Below are 19425 nucleotides of genomic sequence, written 5' to 3' on the forward strand. Positions count from 1 at the left end.
GAGGAATCCCGAGAGAAACTCTAACAGAAATTCCGCAACAACATCTGCGGTATATCCTGAGTGAAACTCTTGTGGAGATCGCGGGATAAATCCTGGTAGAATCCCACGGGAATTCAGAGAGTAAAACTGGGTAAACCTCTAGAGAAATTCTGTTTGATCCCCGTAAAAATTCCAAAAGAAATCGATCGGAATTCCTGGAATCCTAGAAGATTCTCAAAGAAGAATCCCGGAAAGATATATTCGAATCTTGGGAAAATGTTGGTGGGAATCTGGAAGAATCTCCGGAAGGCATTCAAAAAGGAATAGCAAGACAAATGGCGTGAAAAAAAAAAAATACGGAAGGAATCTTGTAAAAAACTCTGGGAAGAATTTGAAGAGACATTTTCAAAGAAATTCCAGAAAGAAACCCTGACAGAAGTTCTGGAAAAACTGTTGTAGCCAATTTTCTACATTGACACACTAGCGCTACATATAGATCTTTTTGTTCACTCACTCACTTACGATGTAGTAATCTCTGCGAACTCTATTTCTAAGTAGATCTACAAGTAATTGAAATCGCTAGTTTTTATTCATACGACCTAATGTTTTATTTTGTATCGGTGCAAAATTTTCCTGAGTATTCACGATATTCCCTGAATATCCCAGGTTTTTCCCTGTTAAATAAAATTCCCTAAGGATTTCTGGTTTTCCAGGTTTTTTTTTTCAGGTAGTAGACACTGGGTAGTCTCAATGCCAGCAGAAAGGTAGAGTCGTGCGAAATAAAAAGGCATAATTATAATGAAACCATGTAAACACATTTTGGCACCCACAAATTCAAGGGACATATTGTGATATCTGACTAATAACCAATATTATCGAAATTGCTTTGTTTTAAATGATTTTTATATTAACTAATCATGTAAGTATATCTCTGTTTTCACTTTTTAGCTTTGTTCTTTCTGTATTTTCCTGTTTTAACAGTTTACTTTCTGTTTTTTCTTCTTCTCTCGTTTCATTGGTTTAAATAATAAATCAGAAATAAAACTCTTATCCTACAGGAGGTCTACACCGGGAGAATCTAGGGGAGGGGGAGAACAAACGGGACATTTTTTTTTTATGAATCCTCTCCTCTCATTCTCGCCGATTTCCGTTTCGTTCTAAAGCTTAAAATGTTTCCCTTCAGGTTCACTTCGTGTTCTTTACATCTCTTCTTTAGGATTCCTACAATTCATGATTCAACTGCAGGTTTTATTACGTCTTTCAATGATCATGTTTTGTTTTCTAAACGAGCAGTAGAGGAGTGGCGAGCGATGACACTCAGTATGTATCGAGTAAATTCTTACGTTCATTTTCTACAGCAGCAGTCGACAAAGCGCATCGCGACGAAAATCAAAGGTCCAGTCTTTTTTTACGTCTGAGTCTTCGATTTCGTCAACGATGGGACTAAAATTCCGTGTTGGTTGTGGGTTTGTTACTGTAATTTGTTACATTTTTTTTGTTTCGCATTTTTTTCCATCGTTATGGTATAATGTTAAGAACTAAACTTTTGATTTGAATTAAACTAAAATTCTCACTTGTTGTTTGCACCCGGGCCACAGTCAGCGGCCATAGTAGCAGCGTATCATAGCGGATCCTGTCTGTCTGGCACACACTGCAACGTAACGGTGTGAAACGGAAACTATAAACGACTTACCCCTTACGTTTACTCCGGCAGGTGTCATTTCTTCTTGATCCTCTGAGCTATCCACTCCAGGCCCTGGTAGAGTCTGGAATAAAATGGACAAGTGATTTAGAGAAGGTGAAAATAGGAGTTAAAGAGATTGTTTCTAATATAAGTTCAAAAAAATTCTTCAAAGTAGGGCCACTAAGGGCACAATATATCGCCGGGGCCTGCGGCGTAGTGGCTATACGTTCACTTCATAAGTGGATGATCATGGGTTCGATCCCAGCCCCGGCACTTGCAGTTGCAATTTTTCGTCAGTTACTCTTCCCTCCAAGAGCGGCTGACACCTGACCCTCTTCTGAGCATATGCTCTAACGGACCTGGAAGCTTGGATATCGACTAACGGCAACTCATAATGGACCCTCCATCGGGCTGGAACAATAGCCACACATCAATATCCTCGCGCTCATCATTCTACCATGGACAGGGTAGAGAAGTGATAACAGCGCAAAAGCAACCAGTTCGATATAGTAGAACTAGAATAGAATACATTTCGGCGCTGTACAAAGTGTAAAGTGCAGCTGCCAATTGGAATCGCTCACGCAGTGCCCCAATGAACAATAGAGCTGTAAATTAGGTTAAGTGGTTGAAGGATAAAAAAGGGCACAGTAAACGTCACGAAGCAATATGATGTTCCATTAGCGAACACGAGGAATCTCGAGAAAAGAAAAAGGAAGCTGTTCCGAAAACACAATGTATACCGAAAAGGCTTTGTGCCGCAAGCCAAAATGCGTTGGAATAGGGACAGGATAAACTTGAGGTGATTGAAAGGTGGATGCAGGACTTCGATGAGCACCTGAACGACGAAGAGACCTCAGGCACCGGAGATCAAAACAGCAAAGGGAATGATGACTACATCATTGCAGCAGAGAATTGAAACTAACTCCCCAATAATGTGGTAAATGATACTATCTACATTAATTGCAAAAGCTTTAGCTAAAGCTTTTCAGTCTGTATCTAGCTAATCAAAAACTTTCAAACCTTCAAAGAGGTGGCGGAAAATCAACGCTTACAGTATCCCAGAATGCCTTGAAGCAGACTACAATAACCTTTTTTCAAGGTACGATTTGGAACACGCTCTAAAAGGGCTGAAATGATCTACACCAGGAGATGATCAGATACACTACAAAATGATTTTTATGCTGCCTTCCCAACAAACATTTTTGCTGTACAAGAGTGAAAGAAACCACTCTTATGCAAACTTTGGCTAAATAAACTGTCATTCAGCTAGTTCTGCTACTTGGATTATGACTGCAAAGCTATCCTTTTGAAGGCCTACAATTAGTAATGGGAAGAGTCTAAGTATCCCAATAATGGCTGGCGCATTCAACGATTATCCCAATCTATAAAAGAAAAAGGGGTCGGTCGAATCCGGACAACGACATACCAATTTTTCTAAACAGTTGCCTAGGCAAAGTGATGGACAGATTGATTAATAACCACCGGGGAGCGGACCTGGTGTGATGGTTAAAGCACATACCTATCACGCCGAGGACCTGGGATCGAGTCCCACTCCCGACAAACTCACAAAATGTGAGTTCTTCCTTCGGAAGGGAAGTAAAGCGTGGGTCCCGAGATGAACTAGCCCAGGGGTAAAAATCTCGAAATACAGATAAAAAAAATAACCACCGCCTTGTACATATTCTAGAATCTAGGAAATTGATAAGCATTGATGCATGCACTTTTCGCAAAGGTTAAACGACAGTTGATCACCTTTAAGGTGTACTACAACTACAGTAATGGAAAAGATCATCAGAGAAGCTCTCGTCTAAAGAGTACACGGTGTTTTTAGATGTATCAAAAGCGTATTACTGGTTCTGCACAAACCTTGACTGTGGTTATGAATGAAAAATTGAAGAAAAATTCCTTCTGTTTCTCGAGACAATGCTTCAGAAAAGTTGTTTCAAAGTTTTAACCAACGGATATCTGTGAACATAAAAACTGACGGAGACAGGAATCATACCTAATACGGATAATGTTGTAATATTAGCAACTGGAAATAACTCGGCAGTAGTCAACGATCAACTACAACATGCATTTGCTAAGGTTTAGCAATGGCAAGGAGAAACCGGATTCCAAACATCACCAGGAAAAAGTGCATTTGGGCCGATTTCTTCACCCTGGCTTAAGCTTTAACCCAGGTTTAACTATATGGGTAAGCCTGACTTACCGGTGAAGCCGAGGTGAAGAAATCGGCCCTTAGTCATCTTTCGCCAGCAATTCCTCCTAGCATTTTTTTAGCAATTTCTAGTATGATATCTCCCGATTTTTTTTTAAGTAGAATTCATGGGAGAAGGCTAAGAGAAGTTCCTGGAGGAATTTCATGAGAAATTTGCCGAGGAATTCCTGGATGAAAACTTTTGAAAATCCTTGGAGAAATCCATGGAGGAATCGCCGAAGGAATCTATGGAAGAATCCTAGAAAGACTGCCCGGAAGAATCTCAGCTAGAATGCCAAGAAAAATACCTAGAAGAATTCCTGAAGGAAGCCCGAGAGGAGCTCCTGGAGGAGTCCCTGAATATAATCTCTTGAGGCAATTCCTGGAGGATCACCGGAGTAACTTCTGGAAGAACTCCAGGAAGATTTCCTTGAATGATCCCAGCATGAAATCCTAGCAAAAATAGAATAGAAATCTCTAGAACAATTCCGGAAAGTTTCGTAATAGGAATTTCTAGAGAAATCCTAGGATTAATTGCTGGAAGAAATCCTCCAGTTAGCCTAGTGGTTAAGGCTATGGATCGCCAATCCAGAAATAACGAGTTCGATTCCCGTTTCGGTTGGGAAAACTTTCTCGACTTCCTGGGCATTATGTATCATTGTACTTGCCTCACAATACACAAATTCATGCAATGACAGGCAAAGAAAGCCTTATTATATTTTATATTTTCTAGAGAAACTCCATCAGGAGGAACTCATAGAGGAATCCTAAGATAAGTTTTTCGAAGACATTTTTGAAACAATCCCTACACGCAGAAAAAAACTACGGTAAAATTAACCATATTTGACGTATGGTCAAAAGCAATTCAACATTGTTTTGGCTGCAATGCAATCAGAGAATCTCCTGATTTATCAAAGAAGTGACCGAGGGATTTATTAGTAAAACATTTCATCAAAATACTCTTTTTGATGTTTTGTTAAAAATAGCGGTATTCACATCCCTTTCTGACATCCAGGGAATGGTCTGATAAATTGAAAACAAAGTAGAAATATGTTAATTTTTACAAGAGCAGCCAAAAAACACTGGATTGTTAAATCAAACAGAATTTCACATGGATTTCAAATTAACAAATCTGTTTGAAACTAAAAGAATTTACATAATTTCAAAAGAATACCAATGTGTAAATTCAAAATACTTTATTTAAGTTTTAATGTGAACGACTTTCTGTCCGTGTAAGGAACACCTAGAGAAATCCTTAGAGGAATCGGTAGAAGTATTCTGGAGGAATCCATAGACAGGACAGGAACAGGAGCAATTTCTCGCAACAATCGCAGGAAGATTACCAGGAAAAAATTCTAGCAAAAATACCAGAAGAAATCCCTAAAATGATTCATAAGATAGCACAGTTAGAGCTTCTGAAGGATTCATATGAAGAATTGCTAGAAGAACAGCTGAAGGAATTGCTTGAGGAATAGGCCGTCCCTTATTTTGCAAAATTTAGAAATGTTATAAGTTCGTTAGTGGAAAATGATCGTTTTAGCTAAAAAATGATCGTGTCAAAATTTGAAGTCCGTATCTCAAGGCTAAGTGGTCCCTCAAGGGGCCTAAAGTTGTCAAAATTTGTATGGGACCAAAAAAACATGAAATTTTTATCGACAAAAAAAATACGCTATTCTTCTAAAACCGGTGATTTTAGGACCCTAGAGGGCCAAAAATGTGCTTAGATTTGCGATATCTCTACTCGTTTCTGAGTTATTGAACAAAATAGGGTAAGTTTCCTTCGGAATCTAAAAAAATGGTCAAAAATGCTGATTTTTCAGTTGTTTATTTGTCAATATCTTGGAAACGAGTAGAGATATCGCAAATCTAAGCACATTTTTGGCCCTTTAGGGTCCTTAAATCACCGGTTTTAGTGGAATAGCGTATTTGTTTTGTCGAAAAAAATTTCATGTTTTTTTGGTCCCATACATTTTTTGACAACTTTAGGCCCCTTGAGGGACCACTTAGCCTTGAGATACGGACTTCAAATTTTGACCCGATCATTTTTTAGCTAAAACGATCATTTTCCACTAACGAACTTATAACATTTCTAAATTTTGAAAAATAAGGGACGGCCTATTGAGGAATCTCTGCAGGAGTTCCTGGAGGAAGTCCAAAAAAAGTTTTTGGAAGAATTCCATGGAGAATCTATACACATTCAGGTCTTTTTTACGCGGTTTTCATTTACGTGGCCGCGTAAATAAAAACTCCATACAAAAAATTTTCATCGTCTTATTTTTGCATGATTCGTCGAGAAATGGTGAGACTTTTGTTACGCGGTTTTTCGAATTTCGAATTGAGTTTTTTTTACGCGGTACGTATCACCCGCGTAAAAAACCTGACTGTAGATAAAATCTGTGGAAAAATTCTTCGTTGAGTATTTAGGGAAATTCCTGGAATTTCTGAAAGAATCCCAGCTAGAATGTCAGGGAAAATTTCTAGAAGAATTCTTAGAAGAATTCCTGTAGACATAACAGTTAGAACTTCTGGAGGAGGCTAAGCATGAATTGGTGGAAGAACCGCACAGAAAGCATTACTTGAGGAATCTCAGCTGGACTACCTAAAGAAGTTCATGAGGAGGCCTATGAGGAATTCCCCGAGGAGTCCATGGATAAAATTTCTGAAGAAATTCCTGAATGAATCAATTCCAGCAAGAAATCCTGAAGGACTCCCTTGAGAAATCCTTAGGAGAATTCCTGGATGTACTACAGCAAGAATTTCTGGAGAAGTTCTAGTAGAAATTGCAAGAAGAACTACAGCAGAAATTACTTGAGAAATCCCAGCTATAGTCCCAGTTGGAAATTCTAGCGTAATGCCAAGAGGAGCTCCTGGAGGAATTTCTAGAGGAATCTCTGGATAAAATCTCTGAAGGAACTCCTAGAGGAATCATAGGAGGAACTTTTGGAAGAATTCCAAGAAAATTTCTTTGAATAATACCAGCAACAATTAATGACGGAATCCCAGGCAAAATCCCTGGAGAAATTCCTACAAGAACTTTGGGATGTACCATAGTAAGGAAATTCTAAGTGAGATGGCTTGAGGAATCATTACAGAAATTTCTAGAGAAATTACATCAGTACTGCCTGGAGGAATGCAAATTGAAATCTCTGGAAGAATTGGTGGAGGAGCCCCTGCAGGGATCACAGAAGGAATTTCAGAAGGAATTACAAGAATATTGCTTTGAGCTTGAATAATCCTAATAAGAATTCATAAAGAAATTTCAATAAAAAAATAGGAATTTGCAGAAGGAATCCTGAAAGTCATAGTAGGAATTTCTAGAGTAATCCTATTGACAATCTCTACAAAAAATTCTAGAGAAACCCAATCGGGAACTCTTGGCGAAGTCCGAAGAGAAGTTCTCTAAAGAAATCCCGGAGGAATACCTAAATAAATCCCTGGAAAAATTGGTAGGGAAATCTAAAGCAACCCATGAAGGAGTCATTGGAGGGGTTCAATGATGATTTTCTGGAGGAAACTCGGGAAGATTGCCCGGAAAAGCTCCAGGAGAAACCCCTAGAGTAATTCCTAGAAGAATTCCTGGAGGTATTACGGTGAGATTTTCTGAAGGAGTTTTAGGAGAAATTGCTGGAAGAACCACAGCAGGACTACAGCTATAGAACCAGCAGAAATTTCTGGAGGAATTCCACGAGACCATGGATGAAATCTCTGAAGGAACCCTTGGTGAAATCATAGGATGAACTTGCGAAGATTATTCAAGAAGATTTTCTTGAATAATCTCAGTAGAAAATCCTGAAGGAATCCCAGGAAAATTTCTCAGAGAAAGCCCTACAAGAACTTCGGGAGCGAGCGAGGTAGCATAGTAAGAATTTCTAGTGAAATTCTAGAAGGTATTGCTTGAGAAATCCCTGCATGAATTTCTAAAGAAACTACAGCAGGACTGCCTGGGGGAATGCAAAGATAAACCTCTGGAAGAATTAGTAGAGGTATTCTGGAGAAATCTATGGAGGAATCTCTGAACGGATCGCATAAGGCATGAAGGAATTCCAGACAGCTTGACTTGAATAATCCCAGAAAAAATCCTCAAGAAATCCCAATAGAAATCATAGGAGGAATGGTTGGAAGAATCTACAAAAAATGAGAAACCCAACACTTAGCGGAATTCTAAGATAAGTTCCTTGAAGAAATCCTTGGAGGAATACCTAAATAAGTCCCTGAATGAATTGGTAGAGGTAATCTAAAGGAACCCATGAAGAAGACTCTGAAGGGACTGCAGGATGAATTTCTAGTGTAATCCCAGGAAGCATTCCTGCAGATACCATTGTTAGAATTTCTGGAGGACTCGTAGGAGAAATTACTGGAAGAACCGCAGGAGGAATTGCTTAAGGAATCCCAGTCGGAATTCCTGGAGGATGGCCAAGAGGAGCCTCTTGGTAAAACTATTGAAAGAATTCCTGGAGGAACAACCGGCAGAACATCTTGAAGATAGCCTTGAATAATTTCAGCTAGAATTCCTGAAGAAATCTAAACAAGAATCTCTAGGGGGAATTCATTAAGGAAAAGGTTGTAGAAGCACAAAGGTGGCCGCCACAATGACCGCCTTTCGTTTTACTCGAATTTTGTAGAACAAATTGTTTTGGAAATCCTACTCGTTATTTGCTTACTCATCGTGAATACTTAGTAGCATTTACAGAACTATTCGCATAACAAGTCTTCGGGTTTGTGCAGGAGGTACCATGTGGTTTTTTGAAAAGGAACGTTCGTGACCTACACCTTAAGGCAGCGTTTCTCAAACTATGGGTCGCGACACACTGGTGGGTCTGATATTTGGTGAGTCGCGAAGTCTTTATTACCTTATGTCGAATCGAAGACGGCTAATAACAAGACAGACATCTACCCTCTTGCTCCATATACTTTGGGAGCTACAAGCACTCTAGCGCCGCGAACGACTTCAGGGAACAGCATCATGAATGAGTGTGCGTGCGATACTACAATTTACGTGTACGTATTAGCATGTTCACGCACACAATCATGTTTTAATGTTCCTGTGAATCGTTGAGGGCGTTCCAACCATGTCGCCTGCAACGATCCTATAACAGTTCCCCGAATACCATTACCCCGAATACCACTTCCCCGAAAACCAATACCCCGAAAACCATTACCCCGAATAGACCGTTACCCCGAATGGCACATTACCCCGAAAGCCATTTCCCCGAATGACACTTACCCCGAATGCTATTTCCCTGCAAAATAATGTATTTTAATTGATAATACCTTTTCCATAAAATTTCTGATGTGCAGGAATAGTTTTCACTTAAAATATGTAACTGGTACCGCACTGATAATGAATGCAAATAGTATGAAACTTAATATCAGATATTTTTCCTTCTTTTGTTCAACTGCTATTCTTTCGAGTCTGGGAATAATGAGGGAATAAAGAATAAGCTCATTTAGAATAAATAGACAAAACAGTACTGTGAAATGATTAGGCGAGTTATATAGATTACTGCTCCTCTATCGCCTCTATCCAATTCAAACTGTCTGTGACAGTTCCACTTTGTTCCATGGACTATGTACAATTTGCCCTAAAACTGATGAGATAAACAATTAATCACTGTAGCAATGTAAGACGAAAGAACAACCTACTTCAAAAGAAGGAAAAATCTTCATTAAATGCATTTTCTCCACATCATAATCTCATTATTAACGCCTAAGTCTAGAACGAATAGCCGATGCACAAAAGAAGGAAAAATTACTGATGAAAATAGGTTCATTTTTCCAGACATCAGCTTCCTTTGACAACACAATTGGAAAATATGTTTTTGGGGTAATCATCTATTCGGGGAAATGGGCTATTCGGGGTAATGGCATTCGGGGAAATGGGCCATTCGGGGTAATGTCATTCGGGGTGTTGGAATTCGGGGTACTGGACTATTCGGGGTATTGGTTTTCGGGGAGATGGTTTTCGGGGTAATGGGATTCGGGAAACTGTTATAGGACCCCTGCAACAGGGTGGGAGCTGGCTGTCTTGTTATTAGCCGTCTTCGGTCGAATGCTATTGCAGGTTATTGCTAGCCATTTTCTAATTTTCAAATACTCCCTTGGAGAATCTATTAGAAGAGTTATAGAAGAGTCATTTTTAGAATTTCGATTTCCCCTTAACCTTCTTCGTGCATTAGCTTGCGCGCACCTCGCTGACCTAGTGCACGTTTAGGGGTCATAATGACCCTAATGCACGAAGAGGGTTAATTCTATTCAAAATTTTGTACTATAAGTCATGTCGGAAGTTTATTTAATACTGAAATTACTGTCTGCATTATGAAATCAATTCTAAAACTATAAGTTTTCCATTGGAAGTTTTATGATTAGGGTAAAATTTTAGATTTTACTTATGTTTTGGGAAATAATGAGTTCAAGTTTTTGCTTGCAGTTACCATTTTCTGTTAGACTTTGTTTCAGCAGTTAACAAATCAAAAAATTGTAAAAATACCAAAAATCAGCAAAAAATTATCAAACTTCGACAAGACACCTTATATTTGCTGAATTTCAGTAAATCTAAACTTCTGGAAATTCAGATCAATATAAATGGAATGGTGGCGTATGAAGGATATTATTAAAAATTTCAAGACGACTCATCTGACAACCCAACATTTTTATAATTCTTGAACCTAATTGATGTTCACCCACTCGCTGAGAATATGTATAGCATTTTTAACCGATTAAATAAGATTTTAAAGTTCTGCAGAAGCATAAAATTACCACTATATCTGGAGCCATAACCTATAAAAGTAATAAAATGTATTTATTAAAAAGGCAGTCCGAATGTGCAAAAGAATACTAATTTTATAAGTTTTCGTACTGGTGGGTCGCCAAATTCTTTGAAAATCAAAAGTGGTTCGCAGTCTGAAAAAGTTTGACAACCCCTGCCTTAAGGAATTCATAGGAAAACATGAATTTCTAGAGAGATCCTATCATGAATGCCTGAAGCAATTATAAGAGAAGTTCCCGGTGTTTGAAAAGTTCAGCGTTTTTATTCGAACGAATCCTAGGTTGTTACATTAAGCGCACCACGATGACGTAGTGCACGTTCAGCGAGCCGAGCTGGATCATATTTACCCCAACATCTTACTAAAGTTACCCAGCGCTTTTCAACCCAAAGCGGTAGCTTTACGACTTCATTGGCTGACATGCTTCTGAAGCAAGTGGGAGCAGGAGCAATGGAATCATGATGACTGAGAGTGAGGAACGATGGTTCAGAACAACTTGAAACCTTCCGAAATGCCCTTGAAATCTCCTGGAACTTCTCTAGAATCCTCCTGAAACCAACTGAAATAGTCTGAGCGATACAAAATTTACAATTATAAGGTACACCGGGGCAAGTTGAAACGGTTGGGGCAACATGAAACGCGAAGTTTTGAAATAAATTTCAATACAATTTGGAAATTTATCCTTCGCTAAAGGATTGTTTGAATTTGTTATGGCAATCAAATTGTTTACCATCATTAGAAAATATCATGTTAACCCCCTGTTTCATCTTATCCCACCCGTTTCAACTTGCCCCGGTGTACCTTATTTTTGAAGGATTTTTTTAAAATTCTAGCATAGCATAGCATAGCCAAGGATAGGAACACTCACTTGCAAAGAGTTACACTCACTTGCAGTTTTCTCGGCTCAGAAGCGTACAATCAAAAAACGATGTATGAACGACTTTTGTCTTGTGTTTTGTCTAAAAGTTTACCGAATAGAGTAGGAGTCGCACGCGTATATCGAAGTCGTGAGGGAGCTGCGGAGGCAACTCTCCACGAGGTGAATGTAAATTACACTCACCTCGTGGAGAGTCGCTTTCATAGCTCCCTCACGACTTTGGAATTCGTGTGCGACCTCTACTCTGTTCGGCAAAGTTTTAGACAAAACCACAATGCAAAAGTCGTCCATACATCGTTTCTTGATTGCACGCTTCTGAGCCGAGAAAACAGCAAGTGAATGTAACTCTTTGCAAGTGAGTGTTCCTATCCCTGAGCATATGAAGCTGAGCATTGTATTAAGTCTATGATTGTATAGTCACCCACGATGTGTACAATTGTATATAAGCTAATATACAATTGTACACATCGTGGGTGACTATACAATCATAGACTTACTACAATGCTCAGCTTCATATGTTTTGAAAAGTCTAATACGAATTGTCGCTACAAGAACGTTGGTATTAACGCCTTTTTCTGCGTGTTAGAATTGATCAAAACAAGCATCACATTGCATACCTGGCCACGTCCTTACAGTCGCTAGGAAAGGGTAGGAATGTTAGTTCAACGTCTACTACAAAAGATACAGAGTATCCAAACTATTTCCATAGACGTTACAGGAAAAGGAATTCGTGTTAGTAGTAATGGAAAATTGTATACGCGTCTGTATCAGCTGTTTACATCACAAGATAATTACTTAAGCTCGATACATAATAAGATTTCTAGAAACTATTTGGAAAGTACATAAATTTTATTAGTATTCTACTAAAACAAACTTACCCTTCACCGGTGAGCGCACAACAGGACTGTATGTGCCACTGGTGCTTCTTGATTGAGGTCAAGTCTAACTGTTTGGAAATTTCAGCTGCACTCATCGATTCTTTTAGATCCTAAAAAATAGGTATGTGTCAATTAAAATAAATACACCCATACCCATAACATACGACGGGCTTCCCCACAGCCCCCAAAAAACGGACAACTCACCTGCTTATTGGCATACACTAACAAACTAGCCTTGGTTAAGTCTTCATGCTGCAACATTTTGTACAGTTCTTCCCGCGTCACCGCTAACCGCTCGCGGTCTGTCGAATCTATTACCATTATGATAAACTGTTGCATGTTTGGATCATCGGAGCCGCAGCAGCCAGCAGCCACAGAGTAGATTCATTCATAACCGTCGTCGACGTCCGTTGAACGAAATTGGATTGAAAGAAAGCAAGTAAGGAAGAAAAAAGAGCAGAGAAACACGTGAGGAAGAAAAACACGAGAAAATGTTGTTTACAAAACAGTTGAACAGTTGTTGCTTTCTAGTTGCATGTAATAAAAAATAAACACCATACGAACATCAATAGCAGCATCGCATTGCGTATAAGGAGACGAGGAGCACATGTTTGCCTTAAAATAAAACCAAAATTGGAAGTGGTGAGACTGACGATCTAGCTGACGACAACACGACCGTCATGCGCCATTGGTGTAACTTAGGAAAGTTGTTTGAAGGCAACTAAAGGAAAGTAATATCTCTTTTCTAGGTTTGTTGAAAAAAATGCAATGCCATTTGGAATGAATCAGCAGAATTGTTGCTGAACGATTTTCTTCAAAAAATTCCAGTGGTTGTTACTGGAAATACAGTAGTATAAATTTGTTTGAAATTCATGAAAGAAGTTCTCGTGAAACTCCTTGTGTTAACAGTAACAGTTAACATTCTCTGGGTAAAACTGTCTGGGAAATTCATGACAATCGAATGTCTGCAGACACTTTCGGGAGAGTTACTTGAAGTCTCTAGCTAGGCAATAGAGTCCTGAACCGAAGAGCAGGGCCTCTACCATTGTTCGTAGTATTTTAATACTGAATTTCTGTAAGTACACATAAAATCTATAAGGTTTCCAAAAACCCCTCCAAGAGTCTTCCTAGACACGGCAATGATGCGTTAGTAAGCGTCAGTTAGAGAAGGAGAAGGGGTGGCAATATCCAAAGAATTCGAAACCAAAATAAACACACATAGGCCGAGGGGCACATGTTTGTCTTATTATGGATTACTCATGTGCATCGCAGCACTAGACAGAAAAAAAACATCAACATTGTTGTCGGTGGGTAATTTAAAGTGCACGGTCATCTGCAGACTGCTATATGTAGCAGACCGGTGCTGGCAAACACACGTGATACCATTTCAGGCGGCGCAACCAGTCGTCGTCGTCGAAGAGGGCGGGAAACCTTAACAACCCAACAGCCCCATCCAAGTGAGCCGTGAAATGCCTGCTGAAAGTACCCCACGGTGTGTCTGGTAGAACAAATAATTTATTACAAAAAAATGGGCATCGCTAATTTTTACGCTACGTGAAAGTTGACGCTACCAGCTTTCATTCAAGCCCAACATCGAAATATTCCATCGGGGGGACTTTTTCATACAAAAATTGGGTATGTTTGTTAAGTAGAAATAGGGATTAATTTGGAACCGTGCATTTTGTATGGGGAAAACAGTATTCTGAAAAAGTTGTTCGGGATCCCTCGGTGGATTTTTTTGAGGGACCCTGCAAATGAAAGCTGAAAGCCTCTATTTTTGAATAGCGAAAAATTTTACGATGCCTATTTTTTTGTTATAAACTTTTCCCATACTCACGCCGTGACCCTATACGCTTACCTCTGTGTTTGTGTAATACGTGCTCCACGCGGCCCGTAAACTCTGCTGGCCGCCCAGGTCCCACACCAGAAAGTGAATGTTTTTCCACACGATCTGCGCACCGCGGCCACCCCATATGTTGTTGAGGAGAAGGGGAGTATTGTTGTTTGCGGGTTGGTTGTTTGATGTTATGATCCGGACGTTGTCGACGACGAAAAGTTGGCACACGTTTTGATGGTTGGAGCAGGAGCACGGCACGGCAATGTTCAAACATGAAAAGAAAGAAATAAATGGGAAAAAACCGGATAAGTTTTCGTGCAACAGTTTTTAATCCGGACAAAGCTGGAAATTTAATCCTACCCTTCAGGAGTCTCAGGCGGAAGTGTAAGACACATTGTATGTACATACAATGTTTCTTGTACTATTAATAAGAGATTTATTTTATTTGCGATTCTTTAGTCTGTTTTATGTTCATAATGAAAACTCCCATTCATGCCATTTTTCATACGATCCGGGGTCAAATTGATCACATTAAAACAACTTTTGCAGATAACATCAGTGACAATTCAAATATTGCCAAAAGAATTTGTGTAAAACCAGTACCCAGTGGATCTCCATGGAATTTTATTTTATCTGTATTAACGAGATTTTTAGCCCTAGGCTAGTTCATTTCGGGACCCACACTTTACGTCCCTTCCGAAGGAAGAACTCACATTTTGTGAGTTTGTCGGGAGTGGAATTCTATCCCAGGTCCTCGGCGTGATAGTCAAGTGTTCTAACCATCACACCAGGTCCGCTCCACTCCATGGAATTGTGTGACAGAATTTTGTTCAACAAATTTGAACTTTAAGTTAAATAACTTCAAAAATCAAAAAATTGGAAATGCCAGTTTGGAGCGAAATTGATCAGTATATAATTAACCTTCACATACCCGACCCCCAATTTCTCATTTTCAAAATGCTGGCATTTCGAAAATTTTCATCCGATTTTTTTGAAGTCGCCCTCAATCGATCATGAATTGGTGTAAGTTTATGACACCCAAGTGGCCATACAATATCCGGAACCATTCCAGAGATATTCCAGATTGTACTGGGGTCAGGGAGGGTGCTGAAATAGCTTAAAATGATTATTTCGTGTGTTATTGTGTTTGAACCATCGATTTTCAGCAGAATTTTAATTGCGAAAAATAAAACACATCTGCGATAATCAGATTTGAATAAGTTGACCCATCTGGATCACTGTGACAGGTTCCGCGGGGGTCTCATTGGGGACACTTCTGGTTTTCATCCAAAACATGTGCGACATACCAAACTTCATGATTTCGAATGACTGAGTCAGAAACGATACCCTGAAGTCTGTATCAACTAATATGGCCACCCCGGAACATCTAGCATAGGTTCCACGGAGGTGACATAGGGGACTTTTCTGGATTGCAACCAGAACATTTCGTGCGACGTATCAAACTTAATGATTTCGAGAGAATGGGGCAGAAAAAAAGGACTGAAGTACTCCGGAGAACCTGAAACAGGTTCCGCGGGGGCCTCTCAATCACAATAACACACGTAATAATCACTTTTAGCCATTTGGCAAAACAGTACAATCCGGAATATCTCCGGAATGGTTCGGGATATTACATGGCCATTTGAGTGTAATAAACTTTCACCAATTTATGATCGATTGAGGGCGACTTCAAAAAAATCGGATGAAAATTGACGAAATGCCAGCATTTTGAAAATGAGTTGTTGGGGGTCGGGTATGTGAAGGTTAAGCATCGGTTGGAAAGGAAAATCTCCTTCTCCGCTTAATTTTGCTCTTCTAAAATCGAATAACGCGCTTAAACTCTTACAACTAGTGAATTTGATAGGGTAGCGAACCACTTGGGCAGCGGCCGGTATTTTGGGCACTCTTCGCTATAACTCAGTCAATTCCAAACCAATTGACTTGAAATTTTGTACACGGGTAGATACTATACGTATCTCATCGCGTTCCAAAAATTGTGTCTATTTGTTCAGAATTGACTGAGTTTTAGCAGAAAAGTGCCCAAAATAGGACCCCTGCCGAGATGGTTCTACTCAGGGTCGTGCAATTTCGAAAGGAAAACATGACGTACGACGGCTGTAGCAAATCGTTTCCCATGCGAACGGACTGCTGTGATGCTTCATCTCTCACCCAGCAACACACTCGTTCGTTGCTGCTACAGAAACAAGTGTGTATGAAACATGGAATGATACACTTGGATTTTCGTTTCATTAATGAGTCATTGAAATACTTCAACATGCTAAAAACACTATTTAAACCACATTTTTAAATAGTGGTGCACGCCAATAGAATAATAATTATGTTTTATGAAAGAGGATAACAAATTCGACCACTTAAATCCAATTAACCGACGCCCGTAACCATTGAGAGACTAGCGCGCACCAGTGAGACACTAATGCTCTGACGGGTGAAGCACAAGCAATGCGACCGGGTGGGAGACTACCGAGTGCTACGATGAGTGGAAAAGTTTTTTTTAACGACCGAGTCATTAGAAAAATGTATGACACACTTGAAGTGACTCATTCAAATGTTGCATGAAAGTGTATCATTGAAACGAAATTGTACGCCCCTGGTTCTACTTCCCTACTTAAAATGCAAAATTAATTTTAGAAATTTACCCCTAAACGCCTAAAGGTAGGCGATTTACTTTGAAATAAGTGATTTTTATCACAACAAATGACTATTCAATCATAAAATCGACAATGATTTTTCATAAGGGCCTAACTGACTTGACCGATTCTTCTTCGTCGACTCTCTCTTTCGCTAATAACTTGATCAAAACAAACAAAATCATTATTCTTTTTGTTTCTATAGCAACATGTAGTCGTTTTCTTCGCATTTCAACCAAAAAATCTTTGGAAAACTCAATACACATTATGTGATAACACAAAAAGAGGATCGATGAAGTGAACTCGAAAATGTCAGTTAGGCCCAAATGAAAAATCAGTGTCGAAATGAACTTTTTTGATAACCATGTCATGTTTTGATTAGCTACACAACTTCCCAACCAAGGATCCACAAAAAATGTTAAAACAGAGTGTTACGGGACGGACGGGTTTTAGATAATCTCTCCAGACAAACTCGCTTTTTTGGAGGAGTAAGGTTCAAGCTGTAAATGTTTATTCATTAATTGCATAAATTTTAACAATTTTAGGTTAACTTACAGTTAGAATACTAAACTTCGTTTCTGTCCGTCGTTTATAACGTTATTCTCCAACGTTCAATGTTTAGCTGTAGGTAATTTTAGTTTACAATATAGTAAAAGAAATTCACTTTACTTACTATTTTAAGGTAATTTTAGGGAAAAACTAAATTTAACAAATTTAGCACTATATAATTCACGTGTTCGTTTAGTGGCTTTCTGTTCTGTTGTGTCAGAGGATTAGGTAGATTATTGTTCTATTGATTGTCATTTGGTGACAGCGGTAGATTTGTTGTAGTGTCGGTAGCTGGTAGCGCATCTACATGGGCGGTAATGAACGCCATGGGTTTGGTCGCGTACACAGAGAATTTACGGGAAATCGTATTAGCAATCGATTGTTTAGTAGCAATGGTTTCAGCTGAATGAGAAATACATTGAAAATTCCTTTAAAAAAATAAGGCAAAACTAACTTTTTTCTAAAAAATAAAAGTCCAAACTCATCTCTAGACATCTACGAACCAGATGACGTAAAAAGATTAAGTTCATTACGACGCTTAAGGCGAAACTGGAAGCATATCCTCATTTTTTGTTTTTTGATTATTTATTAAATAATGAAGCAACCCTTTTTGAACAAAATTTAAAAAAACGTTGTTAACTCTTCTTGATTTTATTTGTTTATCATAAGAGTCAAGCTTTAATAATTGTATTGTTAGAGCAACCTTTGCTAGTTTGTGTATTGCATTTATACAGTTTTTGCAGTGTTGAATTATTGAATTATCGTATATCACCTTTTAATGCACCCTAATGTAAAGAAAAAATGTAATGCATCAATACATTGATAATGCTAGTCTAAAAGATTATTGCATGAGAAGTGTGAAATTACTGCATTTCGCATTGCAAAGGTTGGTATTCAGTCTAATTCGTGCAATGATATAATGCTTGTGGTTACTTGGGTGAGCACTGTGGAGGAAGACTCATGCTGACCGGCGGGATGTCCCCTGATACACCTAGCCCGACTCCAAGATGGGAGAGCGATCCATCGGAAAACCGGTGAACAAAGTTTTGATAGGAGACACGCAAAAGTTCAGCGACCGATCTTCGTAGAGCAGTAGAGCTATAGCCGGCGAAGAAGGTGTTTTTTATCCGATTGTCAATTTTCGGCGGTACGGAATGCCAACTCCTGTCTCCAACTCAGTGGAGCTTTGCAACCTGAGGGAGATCCATGTTGGCTACTGTGTTTAGAGCTCTGTTCCTCTCGACGAGAAGAAAGACCCTGTCATTGCTCGCGTTCTTGCTGGAGAAGGTCGCACTCTTGATGCGACATCTGGAACGGTAGCAGACCAGCCTCTACGCAGGAAGAATCTGCCGGAGTTGAGGGTAGCATTCCGGAGATCAGTCGAACATATGAACTGTAGACGGGGCTGAGGACTTGAAACCTGTTGATGGCAATGCTGGTAATTTTGAGTCCGTATACGAGCCGACTATCGATGATGGCGTGAGCCACCTGGAAGCGGATTTTCCGATTGTTTGATCTATGCGGACGACATATGGATTTGATCAGATCACAAATGTCCCAAATGAAGGATAACGTGCCTCTGAAGCAGACCTTCTGATAGGGTCTAATGAGGTACAGTTACAGATGGCGTAGATAAAAATTTGCGAACCACTAGTTGTCTCTTTTGTTCTACCGCTGATCTTATGCAACTCAAATAGTGACTCTCTTACCAAGTTACCATCGGAGACAATAGTGGTTTAACCAATAGTGGTCCCCTAGAATTGTTTACATTTACAAATTTGTTGAAAAATCGAATTACACCTTGTCCTTTTTTTACGTCCATGCTTGGCTGAGCGACATAAAATTCTACCGCTAAGACAATGAGCAAACTCAACAGTTTTATATTTTTAAAACATCTTCGTGATTAGGAGAAGTGTACAAAAATATAAAAATGTGTATTTTGATCATTATTTTGTCGGTAGAATTTTTTTCGCTAAGCCAATAGTGGACGTAAATCAAGGTTTAGGTGTATC

At 39.2% G+C, this 19425-nt stretch overlaps 1 protein-coding gene across 1 annotated transcript in view; it reads right to left on the reverse strand.

Annotated features, from left to right (window-relative positions):
* Positions 1-864: 864 nt before the first annotated feature.
* LOC109432295 (ADP-ribosylation factor-like protein 5B) overlaps positions 865-19425 on the reverse strand; it is a gene marked incomplete at its 5' end in the record, with an annotated part of 56633 nt that continues 38072 nt past the window's right edge. Inside the window, 4 exon segments of the mRNA XM_029875190.2 lie at positions 865-1745; positions 12380-12489; positions 12584-12709; positions 14238-14330. Of these exon segments, the coding sequence (XP_029731050.2) occupies positions 1697-1745; positions 12380-12489; positions 12584-12709; positions 14238-14330 (378 nt within the window). The 3' untranslated portion in view covers positions 865-1696.

This window comes from Aedes albopictus, chromosome 3 (assembly GCF_035046485.1).
Source record: "Aedes albopictus strain Foshan chromosome 3, AalbF5, whole genome shotgun sequence".
Lineage (NCBI taxonomy): Eukaryota > Metazoa > Arthropoda > Insecta > Diptera > Culicidae > Aedes > Aedes albopictus.